This window comes from Rutilus rutilus (assembly GCF_951802725.1).
Source record: "Rutilus rutilus genome assembly, chromosome: 8".
Lineage (NCBI taxonomy): Eukaryota > Metazoa > Chordata > Actinopteri > Cypriniformes > Leuciscidae > Rutilus > Rutilus rutilus.
Window position 1 is genome coordinate 5,049,107 of NC_140222.1, and position 16,577 is coordinate 5,065,683.

Consider the following 16,577-nt stretch of genomic DNA (forward strand, 5'->3'; position numbering starts at 1 on the left):
TAAATCCATTCAGCTCCTGCTCCAGGCCTAGTCTTTCTCTCTTTCTTTCAGAAGCGGCCACTGGCTGTTTGTCTTTCCTTTGAGTCTTTGAGTAGCTTTCAAAGAGAGACCTGGAAGGGCATGAGGCATTCCGGTGGGAAGCGGCAGCCATGAACCGAGCTCTTGAAATGATAAGCACGCACACACACTTTAGCTGGCTGGTTTAGCTGTCCGCGTCGAGTTTAAAAGTGGTTTGTGATATGGTTAGCCCAATTACTCAGGCACCTTATTAACACTTACATAAAATCATCTCTCATACTGCCGTTGGGAAATATTCTATCCCTGTTGAATCCTCTCCTTCCACGTAAATATGATAATAAATATCTTTTCATATATCAGATTATATAACAGAACCTACAAATGGTCAAATTAACAGCTAACTAGTTACCTTATTAGTGCATACTGCTCTTTTACCTTCCAGACTAGCAAACCACTAACTGGTTAGTGTGCCATCTTATCACACCTCTATTCGATTAGCCTGATAGCTTAGCATGCCACTATCTGATTTTCTGGCTAGAAATGCATACCACTACCCAACTTCGATGTTCACAAGGATTTATGCGAGGAACTGATTCTAACCAATTGGAAAACCAATTCAGACCTTTTCCTAAGCAGTTTGGCGATCCCTTTAAAAAGAACCAACTCATTCATTCACAAATTGGACATCGCTGATTGAGATTTAGAAAAGAGCAATGGGTACCACCTTGATGGTACCACCTGGACCTATTCCTCAACTAATTGCTTTGCAACCTCGTTACCGCCAGTGCCTCGACTTTGCTCCCTGAGCTGGTGAGCATTACTTTGTTCCAGGCTAAAGAAAGAGACACAGAATGAGTGACAAAGCCTGAAAGAGAAAAAAAAAGAAAAACAGAAAAGAAGTAAAAGCTTTTCAAGGTCTTAGAGGCCAGAAACTTGCAGGAGTGTTTAAGTTGCCAAATGGAACCCACAATCCCTGTCTGCTCATTAGCGAACGCATCGCTTCTCCTTCATCGGGTGTTAATTACCCTTCCCAGAATCCCTTTCTGGCTGTCTTCAACTGAGCTACAACTTTCAGTCGTCTTTGTCACAACTAGAGCTTAATTTTCACATCTGCATCCTCTGTAACAAAACATGCCCCCAAGAGAGCCAGAGTGTTATTAACTGTCCTGTGTGGCACATTCGATTATCTTGCACCCTCCAGATCGGCCACCTTCCAGAGCATCTCGTCTGATGAGTTGCAATTAGAGGCGAGGACTACTTTTGCTTGGCTAGTTGCACACAAATAAGACTCTATCTATGGTGTTCCCTAATTGCAATGTCTTCTGGTTACCTTAAACTCCAGTTCCATGCCGCTGACGTGCTCTCCGGCCTCCACCTGCGCCAGCTTCTGGATGTAGGAGAAGAGGCTTCGTGCCGCCACCTCCGTGTTCCCACAGGCGACGGCCTCCAGAAGGGCATCGTGGATGAAGCTGTACTGGTCTTCCGTCTGCACCATGTAGTTCCTCTGGGAGCGCATGAGGGTCACATGACCATAGATGTCTACCGTCTTCTCGTGCTTGATGCGTTCTAGCATAGCGTCGATCACGATGAAGCAGCCTGTGCGGCCCACACCAGCACTGAAAACACATGTTGTATAAATCAGGGATGAAAGAAAGTCGCAGGCTTCCCTTTCGAATGGGAATTAAGAGCACTGATTCTCAAAGTGTGGTACGCAGGCTCCCTCTAGTGGTACACGCAGAGGAATCACTGAATTTCGCACGTACGATCACACCGGTCAGTGCATCACGTGATCAACTGCTAAATTCAAATGTGCTTACGCTCAGCGCTTGTCATATATTTATATTAACTCTTCAGTGTTTTCAACCACATAATGTTTCTTTTAGGTTTCAGACATTTAAATTCACATAAGCAATAAAAAAACAATACATTTAGAGTTACACACTGATGTCTATGGAAGCGTCAATAATAATCCTTTCCATTATAATTAGACGACATGTTTTATTCATATCAGATACACATTGTTTAAGTAACTTTAAAGTTTACTCTATTCTTCTACCAGTTCACCGGCCACTTACTTTCATGTATTTCGGGAGAAGTGGATGAATTTACGGGTTGTAAATCCAACAGATCCGATACTCAGAACAGCGGCACAAACTAACAAGGCGGCGCCCATCGCGCCTAGCTCAACTAACGCGATCATATTTTCTTTTCAGCTGGCTTTTTGGTTGATTAGGTCCACTGTCTGTCTGCATAGCCTGTGTTATTTTTTTTTAAATCAAGTACAGTACTTTTTTTAATTTATTTTTTACTTAACATTTAAGTACAGTACAGTTTTTATTTAACTTTTAAGTACAATACATTTTCATTTAATCATTATTTAAGTTTTTTATTTACCTGTATGTAAGCAGCACAGTGCAATGTTAATGTTCAAACTGGGTTTTTACACTGTATAAAAAGGGGCTGATAATAAATATTCTTATTAGAAATAAAACTGCCCTGTTTTTGAGCTGTGCATAGCTTTAGCTGAATAGTTAGGCCTACTCAAGAAGTACCACCTCAGAAAATATTTGGCTCTCCAAGTACCACCATAATGACCAATATTAAAATACAGTAGTGTGTATTTTAATATCGGTCATTATGGTGGTACTTGGAGAGCCGAATATTTTCTGAGGTGGTACTTCTTGAGTACCACCTCGTTACTGAAGTGTAACCTGAGACGTTTTCTTTGCTAAGGACCACAGGGGACATCAAACTTGACTGCAACTGTATGAACAACTAGACTTGCTCTAGACCTAAAGCTTCCGGCTTCAGGAGCCTTGAGAAGTAGGAACTGGATTCAGACCTGCAGTGGGCAATGATGGGACCGGCGTCCGGTGGATTGCAGGTTTTCACCCTCCTGAGGAAGGCCAGGAACGGAGTGGGGTACTCGGGAACGCCGTGGTCCGGCCAGGCGGTGAACTGGAACTGTCGAACCTCTCGCTTTTCACTAGAACCATTCTGAAACGAGAGCAATTGCCTTTATTCCAAGTCCTATGGATTATATCGTGATACATCTAGCCCTAGTTCTAGTAATGCATGATTTAATTGTTCAAGCACCTTACAAGTCATGCTAGGTTGACATGAGACGGTGGTACATGTAATCATGTGTTCTAGCATCGCCTTGTGACACCAAAATGTCTTCTACATTGTATTTCGACACAGGCAAGAGAGCCAGGAACATGTCTGCCGCATTGGAGATTTCGGCAAGAAGCGGGAGAGACATCAGTGTCCTGCTAGTTCCACTGCTAGCATTTATTTCTCATCCTGGACGTCTTTAAAGGGAGGTTTTGCATTTCAATGTCGCTGCTGTTTCAACAGAGGCTCCCTTTGAATAAATGAATAAATAAACGATGTAATTAAGAGCAAACTGGCCCAGTTTTGCCGGATACTTTTTTTCTCTGGCTGTCTTCTGCAGGCTGTGTTTCTCTGCAGTGGATGGGCTTGTGCTGGATTGTTTTTAAGAATTCATGACTCTGGTTTGACTGTGTGTGCGACTGCAGGATATGCACACACATAAATACACTTCAGTGTTCCAGCGAGTGTGTGTGTGTGTGTGTAAGGGTTGTAAGCAAACTCTGACTATTCAGCCATGCAATGCAATACAACAAACTGTGGTGCAACAAAAACACACCTCATCTGTATTCGAAGATGTCCCTTTAGTACAGACACTGCTATATGATTAAATAAGCCATTATATTTAATCTAAACTGTCCAAGAAGACAATTTAATTGCTTGTGCATAGCTCAGGAGATCTCTTGAGATCTCTTCTGAAACTAGTGGATTACTGGGGTTTTTCTTTCTGGGACAAATCGGAGAATATCCAATTACTGTCCTTTCTGTCTAGGAGAATCAATTGAGATATTGAAGAGATCTCATTTCTCTTTCCTGTGGGTTTAAAACGAAAGCTTAATCCCTTAACCATGAGTACACTCTTCATGCTCTGTACGACAGTCTCTCTTTAATCAATGCTTCGGCTCGTGTCTTATGGGCGCCCTTCACTACAGTAAAAGCTCAATCCATTTTAATTCACGTTACGGTCTGACCGTGCAACTTGCTGACCCCTCTCTATTCCTCTTCCTCCCTTCCAACCACTTCATGTTTACTTGACCGCTGTGCCGTCTGGGATGCCAATTTTGCACGGAGTCGTTTTGCTCTAGCCACTTAGCTAAGTGCCTCTCTTTGGCAGGCGTAACATTAAAAGATGATGGATGTGGAACGAGGAGATTATAAAAACATGCGCGTGTGTTGGTGCACGCAGTGGAGATGAGAACCCGGTGAGGGTTTCAGGACAAATGTCTCGTTCGCCTCGACCGTTTGCAATCATCCCGGTGGCGTACGTCTGTCGGGGCCCGAAAGCGAAACAGTGTAATGTGTCTGCTCCAAGGTCCAGAGGGAAATAACAGGCCCATGCACAACGTAAAACTCTTTTAAACAGCTAAAGCAAAGTGTTCCTGGAGCAGGGAGCGCACTTATCTCAGAAACGCCTTTTGTGTAGACCATGGGTGTCTAATCGTGCTCCTGGAGGGCCAGCTCAAAGACACCTGCCTGGAAGTTTCTAACAATCCTGAAGAACTTGATTAGTTTAATTAGGGTTGGAGTTAAACTCTGTAGGACACTGGCCCTCCAGGAGTAGGATTAGGCACCCCTGCAGTAGACAGTGCTTGGCTGTTTTCTTTGATATGAGATCATGCTAGATGGCACTATTACACAGGTGGACACAAAAAGTCTTACCTTGTGTAGGGAGAAGGTGCGCACGCAGAAGGTGGCGAGTTCGATGGTGTCCAAGAGCGTCACCTGGATCATACCGTAGGTCTCCGTCCCTCTACTCGGCCAGTACTGGTCGCACTTTATCTGCAGAGGGTGAGGGAATGTTAGCATATCTGATGTCATTCAGCTTGGTTTATCTGTCTTTATTGGATGTCGTTGACTCAGATTTACTTATACATTTCTATGCAAATTTCAGTGTGATGAGGAATTACGGCGCTGTTGAACTAAACCTGCACACTAGATCCTGCTCATCTTTTTTGCTCAAATAATCATAAGGGATTTCCGAAAACATTTTGATTCTTAAAATGAGAAGTAAGACTTAAAATAGTCTCCATACGGATTCACGAGGGTTCAATCCTGCAATCACAAACCATTCTCGTCCGCCCATGTCAGATCGATTACCTTGGCATAATGTTTTCCTTCCCCACTCTGACACCTGGCACATTGACAGACCCCTGGCCTGCCACAGCCCAAATAAAGATTCACTCAATACGGAGCATGGCAAGCAGTCAGGCTGCCCCTGTGCCCTGATGCGATGTGACAGCACACTGCTTCAAAAATGTGCAGGTTTAATGCGTTCTTTGCGCTTATGCTGCAGATTGAATGGCTCACTGTGATCACATCTGACAGAGCTCTAATACACCATGTGGTGCCCGCTAAGATGGTGAGAGAGAGCAAGAGGGGGTGTCCTGAGATACTGACTGAGTTTGCTGAGCCTGACAGTCTAGGGTGTGACGGAATCGTCTTCAATGAACTTCTGGACGTTACGGCTGAGGAAGTCTTCGAGATGAGGGCTTCTTAACTTCCTCTCTCTCTCTCTCTCTCTCTGGTAGAGCCGAGAGATGATTCCCAGGTTGTTATCGGAGAGCCTATGTCTTTATTTCCCTCTATTTTTCTCCATCCTTTTTTGCTCATTCATTCAACCGGCAATGGCATTTCAACTGGAATAATGTCAATTTGTCCAGTATGAAGCTCAGTCTCTTTAACAAGGGTAAAAGAGACGGCCTATTAGCTCTCTTCCACAATCTAGTGAGCTGCATAGCTAGACAGTATTTTAAGGAATCACCAGCACGCTCCGTATGCAAAGGTTGTTTCAAAATGTAAGATTTGGCAAAACTATAAAGCTGCATGTGTCCTTCGTGGAGAATGCACTGCAAACTCTTTGATTTGAATGTCAGGTTATTTACAACCCTTCTGAAAACAATCTGTTTTTTGACTAGCCTCACCCGTGACTTCTCCTCCAGTCTGGTCATCATGACCACGGTGGCGGCTCGTTGCTCCCACACCATCCTCCAGAAGTCTCCGAAGGTCTCCGGCAGCGGCCCCTGCGTGGCGATGTATGCGTTCTGCTTCCTGTAGCCGTCGATGTAGTTAGCGTTGATGTAGTCGCTGCCTGTGATACCTTGAAACGAAGCATGAAGGTTGGTAACTGTGAAAGTTAGAGTCAGAATGACAGAGACGCTCACTTTAAAAGGGACAAATCATAAAGAAGCAGGATTTTGAAATAAACGATTTTGATTGTTGTAAACAACACAAACACAAAGTTAAAGATACGTTTATGAGAGAAACATCAGAACGTAACACATGACTGCTCAGATCTACATACTGATATGTATTTATTAAAGGGATAGTTCACCTTGAAATACATTTTTGATATGTTTTAGCTTACCTCAAGGGCATCCAAGATGTAGGTGTCTTTGTTTCCGCAGTAGTTTCAATTGTGATATTTTTAGGTCAAACCGTTCTTGTCTGTCAGTCAAATAATGCAGGTCGATGGTCACTGGCTCAAAACACAAGCACAGAGTCCAAATTAAAACAATTCCCCACGTCCAAATGAAACAATTCCCCATCATAAGTACACATTGATGGCCTAAGACACGAAACAAGCGGTTTGTGTGAGAAAACGAACAGTATTTATATCGTTGTTATCTCTTGAAAACAGCACACGTCCAAATGATCTGACGGCGCGGGCGTGTATAGATATATACACTAGATGTCGCTTGGCTATGGTTTCGTTCCAATGAACTGCAGTAGCCAAGGCGACATCTATGTATATATATATACCCGCCCGCGCCGTCAGATCATTTGGACGTGTGCTGTTTTCAAGAGATAACAACGATATAAATACTGTTCGTTTTCTCACACAAACCGCTTGTTTCGTGTCTTAGGCCATCAATGTGTACTTATGATGGGGAATTGTTTCATTTGGACGTGGGGAATTGTTTTAATTTGGACTCTGTGCTTGTGTTTTGAGACAGTGACCATAGACCTGCATTATATGACTGACAGACAAGAACGGTTTGACCTAAAAATATTAAAATTGAAACTACTGTGGAAACAAAGACACCTACATCTTGGATGCCCTTGAGGTAAGCTAAAACATATCAAAAATTAATTTCAAAGTGAACTATCCCTTTAAAGTGGCTCTGATTTCACATGCAAAAACGTCATTTGCTTGAGTCTTAAAGGTGTAATAGCACAAACTGCTTGAAAATGTTGTGTTGTAAAGCTGTTTTGGCACAAGAACACTACGTGTTGACTTCAAAAGTGTGGTTTTACCCCTGTTTCTCGACAGTTCCAAAATGGCTGACAATGTCGCTGTGTGAGTCTCTTAACTGGTGAAAAACTTGCTACTCCACTAACGTGATATACAGTCACAGTCTGGTTAGAGGCTATTGTAGAGCTTGTGACAGATATCCATCATAGAAAATAATCCCCATGAAAGAAAAGCCATTGAGCCCCTTCACTGCCTTTTCTCACTTCCTTCCAGCTTTTTCAGCCCCGTCTAGCTCTCTGAGGGCCGGCCAACAGCATCCACTGCAGCTGATTTAGGGCCAGATGCTATACGATGGAATTAGGCTGGACTAGGACTAAATCAGCGAGCAGGACCCTGTCTCGCTCTCTTTCTGCCATCGCTCTGGGCGGCCCGCAGTAAATCTCCCATAAAGCAGCCAAACATTCTCCCGTCTAAGCTCAGGATCCGTGAGACAGCTGGGAATAGAAGTAAAGCCCTTGTGTGCTACTGCTAGGGGTAACAATCTTATGGTCTAGGTCTTGAGACCTCTCAAAACCACATACATACAAAATTTGGATCTCAGGGTCTAGTTCTGGGTCTGGATCTCTGCCTTAAAGGTCTAGTCTTGGTCTGGGTACCAACATGCAATTCTCATAATCATCATAATAATATAGGTGATTTAACAAGCAAATGTAAATATATATATGATTTGATGTTGTTTATGTTGGTGGCACAAGCGACGGGGGGTGAATTATGCAACAAACTCAATACTTAAGATTTGGGGTTTGTTCAAATCCTTCAGTAGGAGCTAATGCCATCAATTCTCTGGAACAAGTCACTTGTAATTACACTCGGGGTCCGCACTCACTTCAGACCTCTGGCAAATAACCTACAAGAGGCATATTTAATTGTACCGTTTATCCAACACAAAAGCTTCAATCTCAAACACAGGCCCATGGTGCTAAATTGTTGTTTTCGTGCTTTAACAACGAACAATGAAACACTTGGCTGTGCTCATTTTCTAGCCCCCGCTACGTCGTAGAAAAAGACAAAATTAGCAATCAGGGAAAAAAAAGAATGCCATTAAAAGCCTCTTCCCCGCCTCACAAAGCGATCGCGGGTGTGTTTCGCTTTAGTCATAGCTAAGTGAACAGAGCACGGCTGCCTGCACGAATTGTTCCACCGCTGTGTCTAATGGCGAAATCACTGCACTGTAAAATGGAAATTTCGAACTTGATTAATTTATGCATTTATGGGCGCTGTCTTTGTGATGATTCTGTTACGCTGCGTTATTGCTCATCTAAATTGGGTCGTGGTGAACTGTGGCAAAAATCAAGGTGACGCGACGACGAGGGAGGGAACCTGGGGGAAAATATCTGTAAACAGCAAAAGAGAGCATTGAGCATTGACAGTCGCCTCTGTAGGGAAAAAAAAATGGGCATTTTACCAACATAACAGCAGAATCTCTCCTGATTTTCCACTGGCGTTTTATGTTTAATCCAAAATCTTGACAGCTTCTATACGTCAACCCAAGGCACTCTGGGATATGGCTGTGCTCTACACCATTTGCCTGCTGGTTTAATTTTGACTGCTTGTGAATTATCTGACTCTTGTTTCTTTTGTGTGTGTGAGCAGACAATAAAATTGTGTGGGAAGAAGAGAAAGTAAATTGATTTATACGGATAAACACTATAAAAAACGTATAATAAAGACATAAAAAAGGGATGGCGATCCTCCCAAATGCACATGCTAGATCAGGTTCTTCTGAAAGACTTATGGATACATTTCTCTAAACTGTTTTTTTTTTTTTGTGTGTGAAGCCAGACGGATCTGTGGGGGCGACAACAAAGTTCAGTCATTCTGGAACCTTTAGGTGCAAACGCATTGAGACGGATTTCTTTTAAAAAAATCTGTGTGTGTGTTTGTGTGTATGCGCAGTTCTGCCCGACCTTCGATGGGTGCCAGGATTACGCGGGAGTGGTCGTAGGCGATGACGTTGGCGTATCGGTTCTTGGGTTTGTTGACCTCCAGGTTGGAATGCTCCCAGGTGAACTGCTGACCCGGATCGATGGACTGTGGAGAGAAAGTACGGAATGAAACCACCCTCAGGGCTTTTCCCAATCCCTCAGCATCACAGGCATGAATACTAATGTGAGAGGAGAGTGAGTCTGCATCCGCTAGAACATCAGAAGAAGGTGGAGAAACAGAGGAGAGTTCAACGCTCAGAAAGCGGGGTTGAGTGAGGCCACAAGGCCTGGGAGGACTAAAACTCGCGGATGGGAAATAAATGAGAATCCTTCACAAAGCAGCTCAGATAAACATTCACAACAAGATAAAAGTCCCGCTCCTGCCGCAATCAGAGCGCACATTAAAGTGTAATTAAAAGCCATCTGCTATCGTTTTTAAATATTCACGAGCGTTCGGCCAGGTAGCTTTGTCGGGACAGTTGCGTGGACAGTGAATAATAGCAAAGGAAACGCTGATAAAAGAGTCTGTTCCTTCCTGTGAGGGGGTGAATTATCTGCCGCAAGCAAGATAAATGCCACCACATTCCCAATATGAGAATTTCTGAATAAATATTCTATTCCCCTGTCGGGGTAATTTAGTATTCCATTATGATTCCGAGCCTGTTCTCGGGCAATGGCTCCGTCCCAGCTCTTCTAGCTTGAGGGATGTTTTCATTTAGGCGACCGTCTCTGCATGCTGAAACTGGGACTAAATAACCCACAATGAGGGGTTTGATGTAACTGTTTACCCTGCGATGATTACGGGCACAAATAACAGAGCACGGATCCTCCGCAGGTTGTCCGTGCTCTCGAACACGTCTCTCTTATCATCTACCCAGAAAACCGCCTGTGGGTTTTAACGCATTGGTCTGGATTGGTATGGTTCTGCTCCAAGCCAAATGCCAGACTGTGCTGTAATATAGCGGATCACGTACGAACGGAAGATTGATGTCATAATCCGGAGTTTGGAAATCCACGGCATGCTTTTGCATAACACCCAGCCCACATCCTCATATCAGACCAAACATCTTTTTCTGCTCCACATCAGCATGCATCTCTAATGTTTATTTTTTCTTCTCTAGCCCCGTTTTTAACAAACATCACTCTTTGATTTAACTAGCTATTATTAGCACACTAGTGCACGCTGAAGATCAAACACTACATTCCTTCCATTTTTTTTCCTTCTAGAGCAGCAGTTCCCAAACTTTATCATCAGCTGACCTCAATTATGGACTTGAAATGCAAGTTTAAAGGGTTTTTCAACCTCTCAAATGTAATGACTCTTGCAGTTCCCTTTGAGAAAAAAAATACTGTGTTTTATTCATGAAGACACAGCAGATCAAATTTCTTGTAACAATTTATGAAACTCTGAAGCTAATATCCGGTAGAAGGTGACTTTGCCGGATTACGCCATTGTTTGCTCACTTTTTGCAGGTAGCGAGGTCAGAAACTAAATATTCAACAATCTACCACTAAGGCTGCTTAAGAATGACTTTCCTTCAGTTGGCTAGCACATGCAGCTAATGCTAATCTATATGCTAAGCCAATGTCCCAAAAATGATAGCGGGTTGGCTCAACTCAAGCGCGCCCATGTTCCTGCTGAGATATCGGGTCTGGCTCACGCTGGGAGCCATTTAAGATGGCATTAAGCCCCGGGGGTGTTGATGGCAGGGCTGCTGTAGCACGCTGTGATTTAAGATGGACGACGACATTTGCTCTATGCTAATGAAGGCTGATTCAGCAATAGTAAGGGCTAATCAGCAGCCCCTACATGTACGAGCCCAGCACTCCAAACGGAGACATCCGTGCCACTGCAAACCCCGGGGCACATGAGTAACTGCCATGTGAACAGTAAAAAAAAAAATCATCTCAACCTAAATTGGTTTATTAGGAAAACCCACAGGTGCACTGTCTTGAACAGCTTTGCCTTTTTCGTTACACAAAATAGCAGGGCCTAAAATGAACACTCACCAAGCACCAAATGCGAGTATGAATCGCCGTTGGCGAGTATACAAAAACGGTGCCACTCGCTGTTGGCCAGTAACATTTTTAACATTTAAGCCTGGACAATTTCCATATTCAAGAGCAATTTTGTTACTCGTGCGCTGTGTGGATAAGCGTGAATACTAAACTGAACTCTCTTTCAGGTTTTCTTGCGCTCGAGTGGACAAATTCACACAAAATTATGTAAAAAACAAAGTGAGTATCCTAGTAAACAGTCGGTTATGTCATAAGTAAATGTAAACATTTGAAAAAGTAAACGCATGTGTGTCAGTATCAGTATATTAGATCCGTGCATTCGCTCTTAAAGTGACAGCAGCCTAATAAGGATTCATTAATAAAGATGTTTAATTTAATACAATGAAGACTATGCAGTGTTATTTTACATTTGCTTACTTTATTAAATTTCTGTACCGGAAAGCTTTTAGACCTACCTGAAAAACCTGAAAAGCACTGTTTATTTAATTTGTATTTTTGTTATATTGTATTTATTTGTGCCTGTAATTTGATTATTTGTTTTTTTATTTTATTACTGACTTGGTACTTTTACTTGTCTTTAATAATGTTTTAAATGTATATTAGTTAGGCTAGCAGTTTTAGCTGTGGTCTTGAAATGTGAATCGTGAATTTTCACTGGTATCTAAAATTTTGATGTCACTACTGCCATTATTTCAGGTAAAAAAAATGTTTAAGGCCAGTAAATTATCCACCGATTATTGGCTGGTGTGGCAGAAAGTTAGTTTTATACCCTGATTATTGGTGATATACCCTGATAATTATCCAAAATAATATTTTTTTAGCAAAATATGCCATACCTCGTACTCCTGGGAGAGCTTCAGGTTGTCGTTGGCCTTCAGTAGATCTGTGTGCTCGGCTAGCTCCGAGATGGGTATGGGAGGGTGGTTCATCATACCTGTGCACCAATCAGGAGAAGAAGACACAGAAAGACAAGGTCAGTAAGACCACCATGGTCAAGAAAGGCAGTTAGAAGCAAAATCCCAAATGTTGGTGGAGAAAGCGGGATCAGGGGTGGGGAAGACACCCAAGCAGGTGAGATAATGAGGTGGGACTGGAGTGAGGAACAGTGGGTGATGTTAGGGACACAGTGTGACCAGGCCAGAGCTCTACATCATCAATCCGTCCAATCAGGATCGTCCTAATACAAAAAAAAAAAAAAAAAAAAACCACTGCCTTTATACAGACAATATGAAGGCAAGGACCTAAGGACCATTGCTAAGGTGCTACAAAAACCCCAGACCAATTACAACGCTGATTGGGGTCAAATGGTTCCCTAATAGTTTTGCAATATTTCCAAAGCAATGAACTGTCTTCTGTCTCACTCCACTACAGCTAAAAATGATGAGCAGAGGACACTCAGACGAACCATACGTTTGTACTCAACGGGCTAAGACAAAGAGACCAATGTTGTCAAGCAGAGTCACAGACACAGCCCCAAAGATCTGCCTTTGGGAAATAAGCTCACGTCTGCATGGCCAAAACATAATAGATTTAATCAAATGCAGAATCTGAAAACTTCTATTTCACAGAGGCGAGACAAAAGGCTAAAACCACAATACAAGATTGATGCTTGTCACCCTGTGTACATTGTTCACAGCGATGGTGATGGGATCTATGTTCCCTATGTAGCGTTAACCCTGTGTTACTCTAAAATAGGGGAGTCCACTCCTGCTCCTCGGGGGACTACCTACCAATGGGGTTTAGACTGATCCCCAATTAAAGACACCTGAAACAGCCAATTAAGGTCTTGAGGATCACCAGAAACATCCAGGCCGGATAGTGGCCATTCAGGAGCAAGATTGGACACCCCTTCCCTAACCATATCTCTAATCCTGTCAAGTAGGGAGTTCTGCCAGTCTGATACTGTTTATTGTAGACTTAAACACAAAAGTACACAAACTTCCGTCTTGTATTTCACTAAAAAGACACATTTGCATGTAATTTATGGTCTTGTGCAAAACGAAATATGGACTTACTGTTCTGGGGGGGGGGGGATCTGGAAAGCTTCAACACTAAACACGAAAAATATGAGCAAGCGAGAGGTAGAAAAATATAATATTGCCTTTCCCTAGAGGAGACGTCTTGCCTTAATATTTCCAGCAGCTTTCCTTTTGGCAGAAGCTTGCAATAATTTTCTTATGTAACCCTTGGTTTGAGCAATGATGGGAAATAAAGCTCTTGAGGTGGAGGGCTGATGATGGGGGTAATCAGGGTAAGGTAGGGGGTTTATTCGAGAGTTCTGGCCTGGGTTAAGATGACCCGATGGTACCGGTGAAAAGTGAAGTGTCTTGTTCTCAGCTTCAGTTCAGTCAAAGCTGAGCAAGCGTGTCACAGAAGCAGCCACCCATGCTAACCCTGCAACAGCTTGCAAGACCCTTCCTCAAACAAGCACTAGTCAGCACATGTTTGCTCAGACCCCCCCAAAAAAACCCTAGGCCGTGCTGGAGTTAATCTAGTAATTAATTAGTAATGGAATAAAGCAGAAAACAGACAAGCTCTTCCTAAGATGGACGCTAACTTATTTACAGAGGCCACTGGACTTTCGTTCATCGTCTACATCAGAGGTCAAAAGTTGGCTAAATGTTGACATCTTCCTTCAAGAGTACTGTGATTTAATTAGGCATTGATAATCTGCATAATCACATTAGCCACGCTCAATTTGACCTCCAGTTGACACGTTTTTTTTTCCTTCTTCTCTAAATGTTGTATGCTGCAAATGACATTGCTTGGGTTTGGTTGAGATTGAACTTGCTGATTAGACGTCATGACGCAAATAATGCCACTCAACAAGACGTCTTGAAAAAGTTCTAGCTGTTCGTTTTTTGTTATGTGGGAATTTGTTGAATTATCGGACGCCAACGCTTCTGTTAGTCTACAAATGTTATTTTCACCAGCCCGGCCAAGCTCTTAGAGATTGTCTGGAATCAGTTTTACCCTCTTAAGGTGAACCAAGATAATGTATGCCAAAGCACTCCCGAAAAAGATGCGAAGGGCAACTTTGGCAAACAACCTGAGATCAGACCTGCATGCTAAATGACAACAGCCTCCATAATGCAATGAGAAAGGCCAATCTAGAGCCAATCGAAGCCCAACAAACTCTTTCCAATGTCAACCTATTCCTCAACTTTGCTCCGTGTCAACAACAATTACTCGTCGTCCATTTTTCTATTTCATGAACAGGCTGTTATTTGTTTGTTCTCAGGAATTTTATCCCTGCAAGATGTAGCAAACAATTACATTTAATCCGATCGAGGTGCAAAAAATTAACCCTCCGGTGCTGTTCAGTTTTCGGGCCATCGTTTTTTTTTGTTTGTTGAATTTTTTACTTCATCGGAACGGTAAGAAACTTGGTAAAGGTTTTGCCACTTGCTGTGTGAACACACACACACACACAAAGATCATGGACATGATTTGAAAAAGATCCTGAAAAAAATAGTCACACTTGTATTGTTCAGGAAATGAACGGGAAGCTAATTTCATCTAGTGGAAGCGTTTGGTACTGCGCCCAAAATAGATCTGACTGAAAGCTCAAATCAACCTCGAATATGAAACACAGCTTGTTTAGATTAATGGGTTTCATATAAAAATTTAAAATGGTATTTTTATGCATTTATCATAACAATACATGTGCAACTCTTTTCAAGTTAACTTTTTTAAACTTTTCTCACTTCAGCAATAATCTGCCATGTGTCATCTTTAAAAAGAGACCAGACTTTGTTGGAAATTTAATTTCCAGGTCTATGCTCAAAAAGTGAATCAATGAATAATACCTACTGCATAAATATGATTTAGTACCATCAAATCCCCTAAAAATACAATCTATTAAATAAAAAATATGATCAAACTAAAATATAGTACAATCATTTCATTAAGGTAAGTTTTGAATGACACGTGACCAGTACCAGAGGGTTAACCACATTCAATTTCAAGAATTAATGCGAAAGATACTAAGAAGTGTTCTTCAAGTCTGGCTAAGAAAGGTATATAACTCTTTCAAGGACAAATTCCTGTTGCTATCTGCTCTCTCTGCCAGGATTTTTGCGTCTCCCACTCTTTTTATCCCATGCAATCAAGCTCAAGATCACAGAGCGCGAGAGAAGCAAACTGTCTAATTACATATTTTCAGTCTCTTATTTGTGCTTGACAGGTGATGCAAATAACAAATCCTTTTGATATCCTCTGCCGCTGTTCGCGAAACAGTTTTATGCGATTGTTCATTTACATATAAAAGGGAAAAACGCTTGGTATATTTCCCCATAAAAACAAAAAAAGGGAGCCGTGTTTCTCTTTCCTCTGCCTCGCTGGGGGGGCGGGAGGGATGTATCAAATGTCGGACTATTGTTTGCGGAGGGTTTAATTAATTCGGCTCGTTATCTCTGCCTGCAGAACGACCCCATCGGGGGAGAGCCGGGCGGACGGCGGAGCTGGAGGGCCGGGAAAAGGATGCTGGAATGTGTGGAGACCTGTGTAAAAATTACACAGCAGAGCCGTCTCTACACCATCATCTGTGACTGCAGTGCGTTTACTGTGGATTAATAGAGTTCAGCCAACAGCCTGTAAGAACAAAGCAATCGACAAGCAGTTTACACATCAAAAAGGAAAAATCAAAAGCCGTGTTACGAAAGAAAGTTAAAAGCAGTCATAATTAAGATGAAACTGTTGACAGCATTTGCATTAAGCATAATGCAGACCAAATGTTCTTTTTCTATGTATCTTTTATGCATATACATTTAAAAAATATATTTTTTTATATATTTATACACACACACAAGACATATGCTATGAACTTTTATGCTTCATGCTGGCTAAAATTATGTCTTTTAAGCACCAAAAATCTAATAAAATAAAAAATGGGTAGGAAAAATAGTATTATTTACTATATTTTATCCTAAATTATGCACCTCGTATAGGAAAAGCAATTGCTAATGAGATACAGTTTTAGGTTTCATTTGAGGTACGACTCCTTTTAACTTTCCCAGGGTTACGGGAGTGAACATTAGCGCAGATCCGGCAGTTTGTGAAGGGAAGGGGGGAAAAAAAGTCATATGCAAATGTAGTCGTAGAACACAACCCATTATTTCGGATGTGGGGCAGACGCATTAAAAAAAGATAAGAAAACACCAAAGCTCAGCGCGAGATGTGAGCACTAACTTTCATAGTCAAAACCGGCTTCACTGACAGGACTGCTTAGACCCGAATCTGTGAAAAACAGC

General features: G+C 42.2%; 1 protein-coding gene across 8 annotated transcripts in view; it reads right to left on the bottom strand.

Moving 5' to 3' along the window:
• Positions 1-16,577, bottom strand: part of ptprsa (protein tyrosine phosphatase receptor type Sa) — a 212,311-nt gene that overhangs the window by 12,906 nt on the left and 182,828 nt on the right. For 4 of the 8 annotated variants that reach the window (XM_084415705.1, XM_084415704.1, XM_084415706.1 and 1 more), the window contains 7 exons: positions 16,516-16,563; positions 12,162-12,259; positions 9,289-9,412; positions 6,051-6,253; positions 4,789-4,908; positions 2,861-3,015; positions 1,349-1,634 (listed from right to left, as the gene is read on the bottom strand). In XM_084415705.1, coding sequence (XP_084271831.1) covers positions 1,349-1,634; positions 2,861-3,015; positions 4,789-4,908; positions 6,051-6,253; positions 9,289-9,412; positions 12,162-12,259; positions 16,516-16,563 — 1,034 coding nt within the window. The remainder of the gene's footprint in view (positions 1-1,348; positions 1,635-2,860; positions 3,016-4,788; positions 4,909-6,050; positions 6,254-9,288; positions 9,413-12,161; positions 12,260-16,515; positions 16,564-16,577) is intronic. The other 4 variants (XM_084415709.1, XM_084415708.1, XM_084415711.1 and 1 more) reach the window with 2 other exon arrangements.